This window comes from Bacillus rossius (assembly GCF_032445375.1).
Source record: "Bacillus rossius redtenbacheri isolate Brsri chromosome 9 unlocalized genomic scaffold, Brsri_v3 Brsri_v3_scf9_2, whole genome shotgun sequence".
NCBI classification, from domain to species: domain Eukaryota; kingdom Metazoa; phylum Arthropoda; class Insecta; order Phasmatodea; family Bacillidae; genus Bacillus; species Bacillus rossius.
In genome coordinates this window covers 25,549,195-25,570,619 of record NW_026962013.1, presented here as the reverse complement: position 1 = coordinate 25,570,619, position 21,425 = coordinate 25,549,195, and the positions used below count along the sequence as shown (strand labels likewise).

Here is a 21,425-nt window from a genome sequence, read left to right as displayed (position 1 = left end):
TTTGTCCCGGCATCAAACATTGTATTATAATTAAACAATTTTTTTTCCTGAGCAAACAACATTTTTGCAAAATAAGATCCGGTTAGATGAAATATGTTAATTTTAATTTTTAAAAATGTGTAGCCTTACACAAAGATGAGTTTGTTGAATTTATGGCTAGCGATGATAATTTACTAAACAATTATTTATCTACCGTTAATTATTTATTTCAAAAATAAAACTATGAAAAGGTAGTTCTGTTCATTAAATTATATAAATTCGTGTGTAGTAAATTACACAATTTTATGTAATTATAAGTGCTGGAAGGCATTACTCAATTCAGATTTAAATATTAATATTTCTTATGTCTTAAACTATTTTATTGCTTATGGAACAGTGAACTAACATGTATCATTTATGTAAATTTTCACTATATTAGGGACACATTATTGTAATGATATATAATTGAGTTCGCTGTTGCTGCTAAGCAGAGATCTTAGGTCAAAATATTTTGATATACGTAGTAAGAGCAAAATTTGTGTAAATGAAACTTCACATTGTTACGAACTCATGAGTCACCTCTGTGTGATATATTCGAAAATATCTGTATAGATTTAAAAGCTTTACCAATGCATCGCTCCGGAAAGCAGACAGCTTTCCTGAAGGAGGAAAAAAAAATGAATAAAACCTTTACGTCTAACTCAAAAGAATGTCGAGAGGCGAGGAAAAAATAAATAAAGGAATCTCTTAGGGTGGGTTCAAAAAGTTGCAATTTTAAAACATTTGAACTGAGCAGCCCACAAGCCGCTTACAGTCTTTCAACTGCAGTCGCCCCTACCGTTCGAGAAACGCTCAATCAGCTTATTCCTGCGAAGAGGCGGCTAAGAGAGGGCTCGCTGCTATCTCGAACCGACAAAAGAACAGCTGAGGTCGGGAGGTTGGTTGTTCGTCCTCTTCCGTGTACATAAAGCTTTCTCTTCTTTGTGAAATTTTCATTCTTCTCTCTCTCTCTCTCTCTCTCTCTCTCTCTCTCTCTCTCTCTAGAGAGTGTTATTATTCCCGGAGACACCCCACCCCCTTTACCCCCCTTTGTCTTCCGCACTTTGGCACTCTTACCTACGCACTTTCCACCACTAATTTCAAAAGCCCATCCTGTCTCGCCGAGGCTTTCGTGTCTTATCTTGAGTGAAGGGCCGTCACGTGATGTCAGACGCTTGCGGACGCAAGTATCGTAGCTACACGTCAGTCAGGGTGTGCAACAAGGTCTTACAAGGTCTTAAATAAGAGCAAGAAGCGCGTAGGGCTAACTGTTTATTGATCACATTTTCATAATGGCAACACATTCAATCTTTTAATATTGCTGGCAACGTTTGGGATCGAAATTCAACACACACTGTCGGTTGCGTTGTGAACAAACAATTTAATATAATTCCTCGCCTATAATAATAACAACATACAAAATTTACGTGAAAGAAGATCACGGTCTGGCCATTAACAATATCAGAAGTATAACGTTAAACAATAATACGGGCCTTGAGTTTAAAATAACGGAGCCGTCATAAAAATAGTATGCAAAAATAATTAATGTTAGATCAATCGGCTCGTTAAAACAATCATCAAGAAAAACCTTGAATTACAATTTTAAGGCCCACAACAAAATGGCAAGAAGACTATGCCCCTTTCTAAAGAGAAAATTAAGACAAGTCAGGTTACGGAATGCTAAAAGCCACGCAGTAACACTACACACACCGTGATTGCGCGGTTATTCATCGCTGCAGCACTTCGGACGCGATCACGCGGGCAAAAAATTAATAGCGTTTGAATGAAATTAAAAATACTCCCATGAAACATGTGAAGACAGTAAAGATTTATCAACCATGACAAAAAATATATTTTATTCACGCTCGTGAGCTTATTTATAGTTTCTTGGTGGTGGCACATTTTTACAATGTGAGACAGAATTAAATCATTTGAAAAGGAAATAAAAAGTTTTTGGAAAAATTACGACCATACTGCATCATCATTACATAGTAGAATGTATGAACATTTTAAGTTAATTTAAAATAAGGTATACAATACTGTATATATAGTAATTATTATGTATAAAAAGTTATGGACTATAAAATTTTACGGGTGGAAATTTGTTATATTATTTTTGATTGAAGTGTAAGGGTTTTTAGCTTCTGACACCAACTGCAATTGCTTATTTCATTTCTAACAACAATTGTAATGACTCTTTGGGATGAGGGTTTTTAATCTTATTTATGACACCACCATAGTCAACTCTTCAAGGAAGAGGACGTGGAACGAGGGGGAACAAGGTCGGGGAGAGGGAGGACTATAGTGGGCGGGATTCGTATCTCTGGAGCCTTCGCAGTTATCGGTCAAGGATTTGCATTCGTCTGAGTAGTCGTTAGCTATACTCAAAAACTAGTCCATGCTTGTTCTGTTCCATAACAACGTCATTTATTTACTGCTCACGGTTATGCCCTGTGTAGCTTCGGTCGCCGGACGCTCTCGCTCTCCGTGGGTTCGAACAGGAGACCTCCAGCCTGCAGTACCTCCTGAGACTATCAGGTAGGCACCTCGCTACACTCCTGGAGACTACCACTCTACTACGCCACTACTCCAGCTCTCCCGCGGCGAAGAAGCAGGTGAGCTCTGGTCGGTGGACCACGCAGTCGGGGATTCCTGCACTGAAACCAGGCGCTGCCGGCTCGCAGCCCCTAGCAGCGCGAGGCCGGGCGGCGAACCCCGAGCTGACGAGGCGAAGACACTCGCTCGCCCGCCGCAGGCTGCCTTATAGTCATTACAACATTACATTCCTTTACAGAAGTTAAAATTATTTTTTACACCTGTCCAGTTTCCTGGAGGTGATTGAATACCACGAATGTATTTGTACCCCCCCCCCCCCCCCTTTCTGTTTGTAGTATTAGGAAACATAATTTATATTTTATTCTAAATAACATCTACTAATTTGACTATCTATTACTACGCGGACTCACTTGTACATAAATAATAAAGCTTTTTTTTATTCCGAAAAGGTGATTCCATAACCACTTTTTCTTCTTGATTTTAACTGGCTCAGGTTAGCTAAAAACATGTAAAGCGCAATGCTGTCCACTCATTAATTTGAAGCGCATGTTTGTGTCCTTAAAGCCTACTTTGCTACCCAATGAATCCGGAAAATAGTCGTGGCTCTACTTACATTAAAGACATTGAAGGCATACTGTGAGGATTGGAAAATTTAACAAGTTATATTTTTAATTGTAAACAATTTGAAGCAGAAAAGCATCTAGCTGGGATGTTTAAGTAAGCAAAATAACTCGTAGGCGCTTTGGAGGAAAAAATAAAGTATCTAAGGGTTTTAGGTTTGGTTGAATGGGAGATTAATGAGACGGGATATAGGCTACAATATGATAGTGATATTCGAAAAATTTGGGCACCGACTTGAAACTTAAACAGTAAAATCATTCCGGAGGTTGGAAATAAAACCTTAACCCTCAATGCATTAGAAGAACTCTTTGGCAATTACGAACATAGAGTGTCCTACGATTATTTATAAAATTTATAATGTAAAAACAAGTTTTTATTTTTCTGAAATACTCCCACCCGAAGACTAGATTACTATTCAAGAAACAATTTTACTATAGTTAATTTTTGAATTGAAGTGTTATAAGTTAAATAACTATTTTGAAATAGCATGACACTAATAAAAAGTACTAACATGTAAAATGTTAGATTTTATTCGTACGCATGACTGAAAATAACTACATTTTTCTGGTTCCTTAGATTCTATTCACACTTATGTAACATGCTGTGTGTTTATGAATGTACTACACTCCTCAAGTCCTTGTATTTCTACGTACATACAAATATCAACCGTACTTCGCGAGATCGCGTCTACCGAAGTTGCTGAATCTCGTGCAAACATTGAAACTCATCGTGCACGCGTGGTGGTCAAACTTCGTGTTGAATAATATAACAGTTAAACATTGAGCATCCTGCTTTGCTGAGGAGACTTGCAAATACTCGCAGCCAGGAAACATGCTGTTTGAACTGAACGTATCGTCAGACAATGTTTGCTGACTGATCTCTACCTTGTATACATGTTGACTTGGGCGCGGTTTCGTCACTGTTTCCACTCGATGCTTAGGCTTTCAGAGAAGTGGTTCTCCAAAAATTCCGCGAAGCGATATCAAAGGCTCAGTCCCAACATGCCAGTTAGATATTTTATTTTCTTGTCAGTTGTGTTTCGTGTGGGTTTCGCCGGTAAATTTATCTCTGTAGCGCTATTGCATTTCATGTTTCGTTCAAAGGTTCATCATCAGATATTTACTAAATATCATTTAAGACCAAATAAAATACGTACTTACAATTATTCGTAATCATTATCAGGGGCGCCAATCTATAGGATTCGCAAGGGGGGCCTGCGGAAATTCTCAAGGGGGTGGGGGGAGTTGCGGCCCGAGGGTTTTGCGGGTGGGTTTTAACGACACAAATAGTTTTGACGTTTAAGTTTATAAGCTCTGTTTTATAGTCATGATTTTTCAAGCGCAAGCGGGCCCCCTTAGTGATGGTCTTCTTAATTCCAGAAGATTGGGGGGTTGCTGACCCCTCCCGGGATCTATGCCTATGATAATGAATACTGACGCGCTCTTCTGCACCTATTCGGTAACACTTAGTAAAAATCTGGTGACAAATTTTGCAGCAAAAAAATAAAATATGAAATATATAGCGTGATAAATAAACAGGAATGGCCCTTCAGTACTAGCAATATGACAGTAACATTATTATATTGACGCTCATAACTGACTCACTGTTAACGGTTTAAGATAGCACCTGCCTGCAGAATGCCAGCGTGTGACGGGAAGTAAACTACCAGAGGTCTGAGGCCGGCTTTCACATTTTTTTTAAAGTGTGTTAAAACGTGGATTTGAATTTTTTTTCTCACAGAAACATGATGCTAGAAGCTAAAGAAAAGCTTTTTTGAATTCGCGAGTTGTTAATCATTCTTTATTTTTTGAATTTGATTAATTAACCTCGGAAAGTAAGTACATATTCAATTTATCGCTGAAAATCAACTTTAACTACGTAAATATATCGTTATAATTCATTAAAAATAGTTGAATGAGACAGTTCATATGCAGTGTAGTTTTTTAAGGGGTTCTTCATTAAAATCAATTTTCTTATTTTTATATATGAAATAATTTTTATTTGCAGAAAATTAAAAGCAATTTATTCTTTGATAAGTATTTCGTGTATATTTAACTAAATTGTTAGTTATATTCATAATTATTCAACGGGCACCGTAAGTGCCTTTCAACTAACTAACAAGAAATAACCAACCATGTACGAATCGGTAAACAATGTCTCATTGACAGAGGTCGATACAGGTCCGTCGAAGCCACGTTCAATGACAAAATTCGGAATGCCCAACTGGCAGTAGCCTTCTTACCGTTTACCGTGATGGTTCTGCAAACAGCTGGTATCTCCATGATCGTAGCCTGCGCGGGTAAACCATCCGCAAGTATACATACAATGATACAATGTAAAAAAAGTTTTTTTACCATTACTAAAAATATAATGCAAGTAATCAAACTATACATTGCATGGGAAATTAACCAGCATACTAATATGTTACATTTCAAACGTTTTAAAATTTCTTTCAAACACATGTATGAGAGATTATTTTTTTGTAATCCGAACAGAAATATTAATTTAAAATTACAGTTTTTAGTAAATTTGTATATATTCATGAAAACAACTGTAACACTACAAAGTATGATTCTCAGTTTGACTGGGTTTGGGTGCTTTATGTTGTCCTAGTATCTCCAATCGTTTGATTTATTTGTAAGCCGTTCCCCCAATAGCTTTCCAGTATTAACGCCACAAATAAGCAAACCAAAACAAAATAAAGTCAACTTGTTGAATATTCGATTGTATTTTCCATTATTAAAAAAAGGTTTGACTCCTAAATTAATTCTTTATGAAATTATGTGGAAATCATCATAAGAAATATTCATTTATATCTGTAAAAACGTATTTCATAAATGCAAAAATTACCATAGCCAATATTGTACTTGTAGTACAACAAACATTTCCTTGGAAACTGGTTTACAAATGAATCTTTTGTAAAAGTACAGAAATTTTGTTTCTGTACATGGACTCATCGGAAATTATGCTACTTAATGTACCTTTACGTTTTATAACTTCCATTACATGTCTAGGCATGCATGTATTATTACTATATGTATACAGCATAAAGCTACATTTTTCCCTAGCTGATGGTCTGCACCATATTTGCAGGGCGCCCAAAACACACAGGCTGAAGTGTAGCTTTTGTATTGTGGAAACAATTTTGAAGTGTACTGTATTTTATTAAAGTGTCTGTGTTCGACGACAGAAATCATACTTATTAATACTCATTGATCAACATCAGGCGTATTCAAGCAACACTTCCGCACGGTTTTACAATTCGGCATCACAGCACGGCATCACCTGGCAATTACTTACTCCATGCGTTTACGGATATTAGCATTTTTTTCCAGTGTAGTTTCGACGCCGCGGACACAGAGGCCATATCAACTCCCGTGTCCGCGCAGTTGGCAACACCTCTGCATCATTGATGGCCCGATCTGAGCCACTCCTGACGAATCCTGCTTTTTACGGCAGCGGACGGGTCGCTAAATATAGAGTGGCGCCAACCTGCATACGCCTGATGAAATATCTATTTATATCTGTTTCAGAAGATAATATTTTCAGAAAAGTTTTGGAAAAATATTTTACTGTCATGCTAAAATACAAATAAAAAACTTTTACATTTCTTAACACATTTATGTGGGGCACATAAAACGATTGGTGTAATTCATTTCAATAATAATTTGGAAACTTGTTCACATAAACAGTTAATTTCTTACATAGAACACTAATGTTTTTTTTTACTTTTAAGCTGTTCTATTTATGGATGAAGTGAGAAATACATTGTCGATTATAGTTTTCAATAATTACCAAGGCTTGATTACCGTTTGGCCCACCCATTCTTCACGCCAAAGCTCCCTTTAGCATCTCATCACCATCGTCTCTGATGACTCTCCTATGCCGACAGACGCCAAGTTCGAAACCCATTTGCGCCATTTCCGAAACCTTCGCCTAGCAATGTAAAGATTGTGTGACTTTATGTCTCGTGTAAACTGTCTCAAATACGACAGTGTTTGTAAACAACCTAATGTGGTTGTCAGCGTTCGCAAACAAACATCATGTAATGTTTTTAAAAGTGGCAGTTGGGAAATAGGAGTCAGTCCACAGGTACTACTTACGGAAACCATCCAAATTAGATAATAGTTACGTGACTCATACTGTAATTTGTGGCGCAAACAACATAGTTCGTGCTGGTCTAGTCATCGCAGGGGCTGCTCTAGAATGACTTTTCGTAACGGGATACCTATCGTACAAAGAAAGGACGTAGCTTCTTGGAATATTTACAAATTCATGGTCTCAACTAATGAACTTTAATATTTTAGTACAACTTTTTATGAGAGAAAAGTTTAACACCTGAAATAAAGTATTTAAAAGAACATTTATATATACCCTCAAAAAAAGGGTAAAATAATAAATGTCAATCTCGGAAGGAGCAATAGACAACTCCCCTCCCCTCTGAAGCCACTCTTGGGTTATAAAGCTGGTATGGGGAAAATTACGCCTTCGCATATAAAGTGGGATAATAAGATATCTTTTTTCAGTATAATGTTTTTTTATTAACATATTTGCCATACTTGTGTTTACATGAATTATGACTGCCGCTTGACAAATTCCAATGTATGTAAAATCTGAAGTTAGTTATTAATTCTTAGTGTAGAAGCAGGAGATGTCCGACAGTAAAATTTTTAAATTTTTTATTGTTTGCTTAAACAATTTTGTTTCATTTGTATCATGGAAACCATAAATCAAAGTTTCAAAGTTATCCGAGTAAACTACAGACGTCACTTAGTGGACCTCAGGGGATTCCCAAGCAAAAATAAAATAAATTAAAAAATAAATTAACATTTAATTTAATCGGAAATTTTTTTGGCACGTGTAGTAGCACAAGTTATATTTACAATTGCCATAGTACTGTTATTATGTAAATAAATCCAAATTATTTTATTATATTCTAATACAACACCAGAAAGGCTAATGATAGGAGATGTCTGAATACTAAGCATTTGTTTAATTTTTTTTTAATTTGATCGAATTTATACTTTACCAGCCATAATTATAATATAATTATTTTAATTTCCATACACTTGGTGAGGACCTCAGGCGCACATAGGGAAAAAGGTTTGTTTGAGTCACAGAAATATTGGTTTATATATGGCGAAACAAATATTTACTTGCCGTAACAAAATATTTTGTTAGCCTAACCAAACTTTTTTTAATAATAAAACTGTTTTGTTACACCTAACGAAATATACAGTTCAATTGAGAAAAAAAAAATCATTTGGTTGGGTCAACAAAATCATTCCTACTAAAAATATTTGTTTGAATCAACGAAATATATTTATTTTGCCGCATACAAAGAAATTTTTTTTTGTTGAGGCAAACAAACCTTTCTATCAGTGTACTTGTTTTGTGCCAGAGTGCGGGAACCACACATAACTTAGAAACACACAACTTAGAACAGGCATAACTTAGAAGATTCTAGCTTGTGTGTTTCTAAGTTGTGTGTTTCTAAGTTGTGACAGCACCCCCCAGGTGCGCCACTTCCATGCATCCATCGAGCTAGCTACTAGTGGTAAGGGGTGGGTGGGGGGTATTTTCCTAGCCTAAATTATTCTAAGTGTGTAAGGGGAGGGTCCAGGTTAGGGGAGGACCTAAGTGTGTCTCAGGCCGAGGCCTATACAGTCTACCATGCGGGTTTTTAACCATGCAGGACAAGGGCGCGTGCATCGTGTGCTAATTGGCGATTGGCGCCATGGCTGACGCCCCACTGGAAGGTCTAGCTTGAAAGCCAACTAATCTGACCCAGGTAAAAACCTGCAATGGACACAGGTACTTTTATTATTTTTTTAACTAAACTAAAACTAAGTGTATTTTGGAGGGGTCCGGGTTAGGGAGGGACCTAGGTGCGTCTCAGGCCGAAGCCTATACGCCTAGTCATGCTGGGATTAGCCATGCAGGGAGAGGGTCGCATGCATCATGTGCTAGGAGGGGATTGGCCAGCCATGGCAGCGATTGGCGCCATGACTAACTCCCCTCACTCTTAAATCTAGACTATAACTAGAGATAGGTTGGGCACAGGTCAAACCTGCATAGACACAGGGAAATCCCTGGGCGCATTCATGCGGGATGCAAATTTGCATGCATTACGTGTAGGAATTTACAGGAGATAGAGGATGGTCTGGATGAAGTGTTGGACAGAGTAGAAAAGAGTCTACCATGCGGGGGTTGGGCACTTGGACTCGTGGTCCGCTTTGAATTTTATTTGTATCTGGAATATTTGACCAGGGATGCAAGCGCCCCTGGTGGTGAGTGGTTACACTGACCACTCACTCCGCCGCCAAGTCAGCACCTAAAAAACTAAGAAACTAAGAAAGAAAAAAAGATAAATGACGTACAAACGAGGCATTTCGTTACGAAATATGCAAACACCCAACTCAGGGATGGACGTGCAGTGCTTTAAGATAAAAATGACGGGTACTCACTCCTGTCGACGAAGCGGAAGTGGCCGAGAAAGCCCGACGAGTTGCTGGGCCGCGGGTCGGAGTGGAACTCGAGCACGAGGCCCGGGCCCGAGGAGTAGAGCAGGCGCGGCACGTCGGCGAGGCCGCCGCACAGCAGCGCCGACCAGGGCGTCAGCTCGTTCACCTGCGCGTGCTCCAGGTGCAGGTACAGCTTCAGGAAGTCCCCGCGCGCGCACCTGCAGGACCGACCACACGCGTCGCGCGCCCGTCACCACGGGGTCCACACGACTGCAAACTTCAACAATTACACGTGCGTGCACCTAACATTCCACTCCACGTGTTATACCGTGCTAAATCTATACTAACATTATAAAGCTGAAGAGTTTGTTTGTTTGTTTGTTTGTTTGTTTGAACGCGCTAATCTCAGGAACCACTGGTCCGATTTGAAAAATTATTTCGGTGTTGGATAGTACATTTATCGAGGAAGGCTATAGGCTATATTATGTTATCAATAACATTAGGCATCCTTACTAAAAGTCCAATTTAGAATCAAATGCGTTGGAGGGGGTTAGATACAACATGCAGTACACGTACGAAGTGTGTGTTGACAATGCCGCAGGCGCTAGAAGTTTATTTCCTATTGCCTATTAACATTGTTGCCACGCACTAGATGCCTTATCATTCTTTATTTTCCCATACAAGTAAAAAACACCCGTGTGATATTAACAACGAAGCAATCAGTACCCTCATATAGAATACATAGAGATAGTGTGAGGTATATATGTAGATATAGAGATAAATACAGATAGAGAGATACATAGATATATAGGACTATAGATGTAATAGAGACAAATATATATTTAGAAGCATGGATAGATTATTTGTATATGTGTAACTACTTCAAACATATTACAAAACAAAACTGAATGAGGCATTGCAATGCATGCTGAGCATTAGCTAGATAATGGAATCTTTTCAATATTAGTAATCCCTTATTTTTCAGTTTTTTTAATATATTACTTTATAGAGTCTAAATTACATACAGACCAGGTAAATAACTATAAACTGGCAGAACAACCTCTGTCGGGATCTGAAAGTGATATAAATTATTTTGCACACTTGACATTCAAATTAAGAAGACAATTACTAACTACATCTGATCTCTAAACAGTTCCCCTTCACCCTGTGTTCAGCCCGGGCAACGCTGGGTACTGCAGCTAGTTACGGATATTTGTAAATGTGGACAGCCACATGAAAAAAAAAAAACTGTTATCACTGCAAAATAGTATTCGCAGTAATACTGGATTAGGATTCTTACCCGGCCAATCATGTTTTGTGTTGTCCGTTCCCTGAATAGCGTTCCAGTATTAACTGCGCAAATTAATAAACATAAATAAACATAATTAAGTCCACTTATTGAATGAACGCTTGAATTTAACATCAAAATTATGCGCCAATTTTCGTAAGAAATACTCAATATTATCTCGAAAAAAAGTAGTTCATGCATGCAAAAATAACCACAGCCATGTGTTGTACAAAGTTACAATATCTTCTTTTTAGTATTACTTTCGATTTGGAGTGATTCCGAGCCAAGAGGCCGGGACACGGTGTAAAATGTTCCCGGGGTTCAATGTTTTTCGAATGTCGGAAAAGTTGAAGTACGTTGATTTTGACATGCTGCCGAGGTCTTCGGGCACCATCTGACCACTCCGTGAGGGGGGGGGGGGAGGTAGGGTCAATTACCCCCAAAATATTCAGGACTTTGAAAAATGATTTCTTGGTGTATTAAAAACAATTTATAGAAATATATTTCAATATGAACTAGAGGTAAAAATAAAACTATAATTTAAAAACCAAGGAAACATGTTTTTATTGTTAAATAAATTAAAAAGTAAAAAATAATATTTAAATTTAAGTAATTTGTTCAAAAGCGATAGAATGAACTACAACTCTGTATAACGTAATTTTTTTTAAAAACTAAAAATAAGAATCAAGTAACTAACAAAATATTTTATTTAAATGAAAAAAATATGGGTTGCTTGATATTAGTTGTCTTAAATATTCTATCACTAATGACTTTTCGTTAGGATAGTAATTATGAAGATGAAAGAAGATAGTACCCCACTTAATTTTTCATTAAAATTAACTGTTTTTTATTACTTTTTCTCTTTAAGATTATTAAAATTATGATAAACAAAGTTTTAGTTAATTCTATCACTGATGAACAAATTACTTAAATTGGAAGATTATTTTATCTTTTAATTCCATATAATAATAAAAGCGTGTTTTTAGTTTTTTAAAGTATAATTTTATCATCAATAAACACAATATCAAACAGCTTCTGGACATGTCCTGCCATATGTTGCCGCAAAAATTATTAATGTCACCTAGGTTAGAGGTGTCTTGTGTCTCATATCTTGCAGCGTTTCCTTCCGCCAGCACTGTTAGGAGGTGGAGTAAGTGAAAAGAAAGGCTGGTTGATTAAACATTTTATTTTACTCCATGACAAAATCTTTCAACAGTTATATTGGCCAAGAAACCGTTCAAATTTGGAGCAAAAAAAAATTACATGATTCACAGTTTGATCGCGGTCTAAGCCATCATTGCTCTATGAGGATTGCACTGCGTCACACTGCGCCGAGCATTGCTCTATGGTTTCGAAGCGGTTGCAGTTCCCGCCGCAGCCGCCGTACACGAACTCCTCGCAGCGCTGATTGTGGACGTCATAGAAGTAGCGCGTGAAGTAGGCTTTGCAATAACTCGACGCCACGGGCAGTTGGCAACCTGCAAGCAAGCCGCATAACATAGGCCTATAGGGAAGCCTGTTCACAGGTTAGAAGGAAGAGCCATACCGAAACAGTTCCGAAGTTCTCCAAAATTTTGCCGATCGCTCGTGATAAAAGACCATATTGCAAGGATTTATATATTTCACTGTCATAAAATTTTTTTAAATAACGCTAACGTAACCTAACCAATCTTTAATATTAGTTACGATAACACAACCTATACTCCCAGAAAAAAATAGATATTTATTATTTATTAGACTGACTGAACCTAACCTAACATTTGACTTCGGTAAACTACGGAACTGTTCGGGTTGTAGTTTTAGCTTTCATTCCTGTGGACAGTAAGCTACCCATAACATTTAGAGGTCTCTTCACAATAGAGAGACCTAGATTTGTTGACCCCGGGTCTGAGGCCTGAATAGGTGATCGTTACTTAAAGGAAAGTTTTTTGGGTCAAGTCAGCGACATTTTAAAAACTATGAATTCGCAAATGCGAGGGTAGTTTGAAAAGCTTCCGACCTCAACATGAAGATGGCAGCACTCACATGAAGATGGCAGCACTCATCAACAACAATTGAGGAATGTGTTTGCTCATTCTTTGGAATGTACTCTCGGAAATTTCAGTCATTTTGGACGTGCATTTGTTTATTAACAATCGTTTTGGCTGTTGTCAACTCTGACGTTGGTTACGATGTTACTGTCTCGGTTGCCGTAAGTCATTGGTGATGAGCAATTATGATTGGTATATCGATTTGTCGCCCCGCATAGCGGTAATGTTAAGAGCATCTGTGCATATATGTTTATACGCCATAATTATTTTGACTGTATGTCATAAAGAACCCAGAGACATTGATAAGAAAGTCGAATACAAAAACACACAGGAAAACAAGCCAAAATGAGCCGATTGCAAATGTTAAATGAACAGTCTGCACAGAGAATTCCGTGGAAGGAGTTAGTCAGGAAAAATAACATCACCGCACAAACGAACCTACTGGGCTGGCAACGACGAGACAGATGTAACAAGAACAGAAAAAAAAACAGACAAATTGACGGACATACAGAAACATATTCTGGAAAACATGACGAAAGCACAGACGAACACAGTATGCTACCTAAGACAAAACAGTTGAAATCTGCTCCTGTCATCAGGCACAAACAGATTGGTTTGATTTACTTCGTGCTTGCGTATTTATCTTTCTTGTCCATTCTTGTGGATTATCTATGACATGAAGTGAAAATCAGCAATGGCGTATGTCGATGATAATGTCTCGAATCGGCCACTATATACTACATGAGACAGAGAGGTAGAGGGAGAGGACAATTTCCGCCACTCCGGAGACGCTGCAAACACTCCCGCCGCGCAGACGACCCACAGGAGAAGGCTCCACCTCGTCGTCGACATGGTGACTAGCTGCTGTCAGGCCGGCCGAAGGTGACCTACACCCGTGGCCTGACACACTTTGCAAACCACCTGGGAGGATAAAGGTTCGGAGCTGATAAGGCCCACCTGCCGCGACCAGCAAGGCCGTTTCCATCAGCCGAGCGCGTATCGGCACCCGTCATGCCTTAGGAGGGCCTTGTCTTGTCAGGTGTGTACTTGTGTTTGTGCAAGACTGTGGACTGGCGCGCAGTCTTCTCGACGTGCACAGGCCACATCTCATTTTATGGCGGAGGAATTAAGTCTCTCGAGTGCTTTCAAGAATTTGCGCGGGGTGTTTATTGTTCTGAAAACACGCGTTTGAGCCAGTTTCACTCTTCTAAAAAACACTTTAAACTAACTACGGAAACAGACTTGGAACATTATTTGCATGATCAATGTTTACAATAAAAATTTTAGTTGAGAGATTTTGAACGCAGTCGTATTTTTATTTAGTTCGAGAGCAGTGTGCATTATTTTTTTTTACGCCAGCAGTCAGCACGCGCCTGACGAACACCGCTGCTCCATCACTTTTATGAACCGCTGTTTTGCTAAAGTAAGCGCTGAAGTCCGCAATGGAGTACAGGAAACTCTGCCCGCTTAGCCAGGTCTCAGTTAAAACTGGAATATCAAAATTGGCTTTAATATCTGACAATAAGACCAAGAACAGTTCGACTTTTTGCTTATACTTCAAATATTTAAATGCAAGGCACTGAAACCATTATCAGCAATTTTTTTTTATCTAATTCAGAACAGTCAAGACCATGTTAAAAATGTCTGATACTAATGATTATAAAAATTAATAATAAGAACATTTCTTAACTTACAGATTTAATTAGAAACTCTGACCAAATTTTCAAGATCTGGCGGACGTCTGATTCTTGTGGCTGGATTCCCCTCTTCTTTTCTTACGAATATTTTCGCGTCGCGTACCCACACAAACTTAAATTTGTTCTCTGTTGGCACTTTTTTTTTGTTTCCCAGAGAAGACATGTATTTTAATGTGATAGAAGTTCGTTTATGAAAATCCTACTTGCAGGAAATCTTGAATTCACCTCTGAGGCCAGTAGCGTCTTATTTTCTTTAAATTACAGTAACCACTGATCTCTCGTTTGTCGGGAGAGCAATTGTGCAAGTATCGGCCTAGGCTGGTCTCTCCGGATGCTGAGTAGCCTGTGAGCAACTTGGATACCCTTTTCGTCCACGACTATGCCTTAGCGATTTCACTTTATAATTCAACATAGTTTTCGCTTCTTGTTTCAGTCATTACAGCAATCTCAATGTTCATGTTTCGGCTGTAGTATTCAAGAGTTCATTTACTCTTTCTTCCAGCACGTTGACCCTCTTTTTATAAATCATATTTTCTTGCTCTAGTTTATCATTCCTTTTCTTAATTATTTTAGTGGTGGTATGAAACTCCTCAAACAGTTCGGAAATAAATTTTACGCTGTTTTCTAACGATTGCATATTATGAACAACCTTTTCGGTAACTGGTGATGAATTTCAGTCACTTTCTCCATTACAAGTTTCCTGGTTACTCACCTTACGGACTTTGCATTCCTCACATTTACAAGTGTCTTTCTTTATTTCAAGCTTTCGAAGGTTTTCAGCAGTTTTCAACGAAGTGCATTGAACGTGAAAGTAATTTTCACAAACTCCAGAGCATTTAACAATATCTTTCACATGTGCCGCTTCCAGAAGCTTTAGATATTCATTAAACTCTTCTGACATTGTAAGTAAGTATTTTTTGATGGAAAAAACCAAGAATATAAGTATAAATACACTTTTTAACACACATACTGGGCGCAACACTTCGCGTGAAAACAAAGCACCTGTCGATACTCCTGCTATCTCCCGCGGTCTGTACTATACTTTGTTGGCCATGTATGAGACGGGAAAAGGAAACGCAGTTTCCCAGAATTCAACACTAGTGGTGGCACCTAGTATTCCGCAGAGCTCGAAGGCCTGCGACAAATAGGAGGGAGTCTTGATGTCGCCTACCCGTGTTTTTGGCATTTCAGAATACCGATACTGGCGGGAGACGGGTTGTCGTGAGCTGGAATTACAAGACCATGCTAATGCATTTCCGAATCGAGCACCTGGAGACGCCCCGCAGGCGGTAAACCTAACGCACACTCCTACCGTCTACTCAAAATGTGGATTTGAGAATCGCACCCTAGAGCACACATACAGTGCGCGAACTTCAGAAGAAACCATGTAATTTGATAACTGCTCAAGATATCTGAATGTGTGAAAAGCATTTAAGAATGCGCTGAGGGTGGATGGGTAGTTACGTTTCCATATTTCGGTTTTAAACTGTATTTTTAGGGAAGTGACAAGGACAAACACGCGTGTTTTCAAAATAATATTTATACATGAAACTCATCGTAAAGATTCTCGAAGCACCCAAGGGCCTTGCATTAAACATTTATCTTCATTTCCCCGCCATATAATGTTATGGTTACTGATCAAATCTCATAGTTGTCCTATGCACGACGAGAAGACTGCGCGCCAGTTTAGAGCCTTGCGCTTAGAGGCGATACCACGCTAGAAACTCCAGCTAGCGTAAAAACTTATCGTATCGCCTCACTAATAAAGATACAACCCTGACTAGGCGGCTCCCTTAAGTACAATGTAAAAATTCCTATTTTTCTCGCTGTGTGAAAACAAAGTTTTCTTACTCATCCCTCCAGAATATTCTACAAATCACGGCGACGAAAACGGAAACCACTATTTTGCAGATTGGTTTCAAATAAACGGCGCCTTTTCCCCATCGCTGTGTTCAAGTACTTGTCCATTAAAATAAAAGATGAGAATACATTTAAAAAAAGTATAAATACTCGGAAAAGAGAACGCAAGAAAAAATATTGATGTGCTAATAAAAATCGAAGTATTGGAACATCAAGTGAATGCTTTGTGTGCTTAGAAGGAAACAGTGGGGAAATAATACCGAAGATGAATTCCAGAAGAGGACAACAAGAAAGGAAGTTATTGAAGTGATGTGAACTGATTCGAGGTGCAATACAAATTTTTTTATCATCCACTACTTACTTTCTGGTCACTAGGGGAGGCAAAGAAGGAAATTACTTATATAAACACTAATTGAAGTGAAAAACGAAATTCAATTTCTTATCGCCTGTGTCACGTTAAAAAATATCAAATAGGTAGGCTATTTTTTAATAAGCGTCCAAGTTTATTTTTCAGGTACAAAGCGCTCGATGTCCGGTTAGTAATTTCAAGTATAAAGAGGAAATTAAATACGACTAAACGTCTTCGTCAACATCCCGATCATTAAAGATGGCGAGGGGTGGTGGCAAGGGAAGTGAGTACTGGTGGAATTCATGGATAGGGAAAGAATGGAATACCCCGAGAAAATACCCATGATCACGGCACCTTACACTTACGTTCCACTTACGGACAATTATGTTCGACCCCGTCGAGAACCCAACCCAGATTGCCTTGGTGGCAGTGCGGGCGACTTGATCACTCAACTGTCTGGAAGGGGGGTGGGGGCGCTTGCGCTCTAACTGGAAGAACTGTTGCACTTACTGACCAAAGTACAAAATATATCATTCAAGGAGTTGACAACCGCTAAAAAAAATATATTTTGACACCGATTTTACTTAGATTTAGCATATATTATGGATGACTGATTTCTGAAAATTATTTTAGTAGGACACTGGCATTTCATAAAAATGGTGATAGTTATAATAACAGTGTCCGGTTTTAGCAGAAACACGCCAGCCTATAAGTTTGACCGGAAATGGACATAGTCCAGAAAAGGTATTTTTGGACATGGCTCTTTGTCTAATCCACCGATTTGAATTTCGATGGGTGTAATTTATCCTAGAGGACATGATGAATGATAGAGTGTTCACAAAAACGCCATAAGTTGCTTATTTTGGCCAAAAAAAGTTTATTTCATAAACGCCCTTCGCCTCGTGAATTCAGGCTTAATTCATGTATTCCCGTGTTCTGAAAACCAGACGCCTTGTCTAGTTACGAAGAAGAGTATGGCTTTATCGGAATTGCGATATGTCTAACAGTTTGGCTGCTATCGGCATTGCCGATATTTTAAAGTTTAAACTTTCGTCTAAAGGACCTGCTCGAAAACTGTGCAATGAAGCGTCCGGTTCTTGAAGAAACATGCCAGATATCTTAGTTTGACCAAAAATGGGCAAAGTCTAAAAAAAAGTATTTTCGGGACTAGCGTCCCATTTGGCAGAAGTTCGAGTCTATAGCTGATATCTCCGAAAGAAAAATGTGTTTTTCTTTTCTTCTTTTTTTAATGACCAAGTTACACATCTGCCCTTGTTGGCTGAAGACACAATATCTGTGACACGTTTGACATTAATGAAATTTAGGTCTTTGAAGAAGTGGTTGGTAAAAGGAGAAAGAACACAAGACTTAAAAGTTAAAAAAAACATTACTAAACATAGGTGAAATCTATTCCCCTTTATATATCATAAATTTAGCAAATCATGTTTAGAACATCTCTTTTTATCTCCTAAATATACTTTTCCAACAATGTTTCAAAATAAAAAAATCTGTTGAATAGCTACCGAGATAAGGCAGTTTGGTAAATAGTGTGATAGTGGCCTATTGGATGACTTGTGAGAATTTCATCTCGAAAATAATCAAACTACATTAATTTTATACAGATTTAATGGTGTTAATGGTACCTTACCTCCATTAACCAAGCCACGGGAATCATAATGCTCCTTATGTGATTCTGTAACAATTATGACTACATAGGCATTTCCAGTTTCCCAAACTTTCACACCTAGCGCAGGTAACTAACTAAATAAGTGTACTCTCAATACGGAGTGGGTGTATCACTTGAGAACGTTGGGTGCTTTGTAATTCTACTTACATTTTTTTTAATTTGAGTGTTACAATAGGTAATATACTTTTGAGAATTGTTAAATTCTTGACAAATTAAAAGTCACGAACTGTATAATAAATCACAGCTTCTAAAAATCAAGATTGATCTTAAGATTGATCAGCTTCCTCTGCATTATGTGTGTACGATAGAGAGATAAAAATTATTTATTTAATTCTTCCTAAATCAACATGCGATATGAATGATTCAAAACTAAATAGGAATGGGTTTTAACTTTTCGCAGTTAAAGTTTTTTATAGTATTAACTATATATGATTTTTATTAGGACTTTAAAGAAGATGCTGGCCAGACAGTCCGCGAGCCTGCCTGCAGTTCGGCCACGATAATTTAAGCTTCCATCCCTTCATTATCGCTACACGCATAATCCAATTAGCAGCGGCGCCTCGCTATCAACCCCCCCTCCCTCTTTACAACGCATTTCCATTGAGCCCGGAGAATTCACTGGGGTTCCTTGAAGGTTCTGCACGTTCCCGAGAAGTGGTGGTATTAGGACACCATTGTTCTGGCAGCTTCGAGTGTAGTGAAGTGAAGAGGGTTAGTGACCCCTTGGTGAGTGATAGCGGACGGCGTGTGGCGGACTTCGTGTGCAAAGATTGGTACATCAGGGACCGAAGCATCCGGCTTTTGTATTTGCGGCAGACGAGTGAGTAGTGAGAGGTAGGGTGTTGGGACACAGGCGCGTGGTAACAGACGAGCAGTATAGAGAGCCAATGTCGAGCTTAGCTCCAGTGGGAGAGTAATTTGTGGACTTACTGAAAGAGTTATTAAATTTTTGGAATGAGATAACTTATTTATAACTTTGTAATAGTGTAAATATTAGTAAATGAATATAACTGTATTTAATTGTGCTATCTTTTTATACTTTTTTTCCTACTCGTAACATTATGTAAAATTATTGTGTTTTATTTTCTTATTATGCTAAAAATACTAAAAATATAAACTTTCATTTCAATTTGGGAAAGTACTGATCATGTTTGCATGCATGATGGTGTTATCTCTGTAATGGCACTAGCCCTCTTTTCTTGTTAATACGTAGTGCTATAATTTTTTTGGAGTTGAGAGATAAGAGAACGTAAAAGAGAATATCATTATAGCAGAAGATGGCAAAATTTTCCCGCAAGAAGCTTTCTCGTACTCCACTCTTTTTAAAAAAATTCTTCGAATGGAACTGCAGATGAAAGATATTTTTTTAAAAGGTGTGTTTTTCAATTTGCGTAAAAGCTATAAAGAGATTGCAGACAGGCATTTTCATAAAACCACCTTTGTTTATTCTGTGGATTTTTCTGATAGACAATAAGAGTCAATATTCTTTATAACAGAAAAAAAAAATGTCGTAAAGGTACGTTTTCCTTAATCTTAGGACTACCAGATTGATATGGCGTATTTAAAAGAGAAAATAGTTGAAGAAAACAAGTACTAATAAAATATTAAACACACATTAAATTAAAGGAAAGTGAAGCGTACTCCAACCTAAAAAATAAAATTAAAAAAGTTTCCTTTTGGTACTAAGAAAAAGTTGTTAATAATTACTAGGCAAGGTATTCAAAAACGTTTATTGCAGAAGACAAGAAAAGTATTACTAAAGTCAGCCATAACTCTTTGCACTTTTTGGTAGCATGAATTTAAGACAACGTGCTTATGTAAATTGGTGCTATAGTTCAGGTCATTATGAAAGTAGTTCAATCTAAATTATTTTACTTACTTCGTACATAAGCATGTCAAACTCACTCTTATTGGGTATGACGAAAATTCATAACCCATATTTTGTATAGCGCAGAGTGCGCAGTATAGTGTAGCCTACTTAATTGTACGAATTGGCTAGTTTGACGCTGCCAGTGTCAAACAGAGCAGCCACAACTAACATAAGTAACTGCATTAAAATATTAATGTCTGGATATTTATGTCTCGTGACATAATAGACTTACACTCACATATTTAGTTTGAACTTTATATGCGTAAATAATTTCAGTGTTACCTTCTGGTTATGAAAAAGTTTTGCAGTAGCCCATGCTGATGAAAGTATTCCAACATTTGCTTGAATACTCACATGGTGGGTAAGTGATGTGGAAATTCGCTTACCACAGAGGCTGCGCGTGTTCGGTTCCCGAGCGGTTTTAAAAATCGGGATGGTTGGCTTCATGTAAACATGGTGGACGTTGCCACGTAGGCAGCTTTCATCCTGAAGATGGCGGACTGCAACGTCAACCAAAAAATCTGAGAAATTTCTTCGAATTTCGACGCTGCTAAAACCCACAAAGCCTAGCAAATTCACCAACACACAAAATAATGAGCAAGGGTATTTACAATACATAAGTAACATAACTCTCGTACAAAGAAAAAAAATTAGCAGGTTACCATTGTTGATAAAAACTCATGTGTTGCAAAAAAAGTTATATCGTACTTTTAACCATGATTACTGTTGTTTCTAAATAAACAGTCTGCCAAACTTGTGGACGCAAAATTTATTTTACAGCCGGTAGGGTAAGTCGAGGTGCTGATTAGTCATATATCGTAACGAAAAGTACAATGCTCAGGAGTAGGCCAACCGATGGCGCAGATAAGTAAGCGGAATATTAAACGCCCAAACTCTCCACTCTAGGGAAAGCGTTAAGGATTATTATGCCCGTAATTTTGGATTTTTCCATCTTTTTTGCTATAATTCTATTTTTCAACTATTT

General features: G+C 38.0%; 1 protein-coding gene and 1 long non-coding RNA gene across 2 annotated transcripts in view; one reads left to right on the top strand and one right to left on the bottom strand.

Annotated features, from left to right (window-relative positions):
- The window catches only part of LOC134542858 (suppressor of lurcher protein 1-like), a 443,271-nt gene that overhangs the window by 175,794 nt on the left and 246,052 nt on the right, over window positions 1–21,425 (bottom strand). The window contains exon 5 of the mRNA XM_063387427.1: window positions 9,663–9,877. Coding sequence (XP_063243497.1) covers window positions 9,663–9,877 — 215 coding nt within the window. The remainder of the gene's footprint in view (window positions 1–9,662; window positions 9,878–21,425) is intronic.
- LOC134542859 (uncharacterized) overlaps window positions 1–21,425 on the top strand; it is a 413,602-nt gene that overhangs the window by 351,846 nt on the left and 40,331 nt on the right. The window lies entirely within an intron of this gene.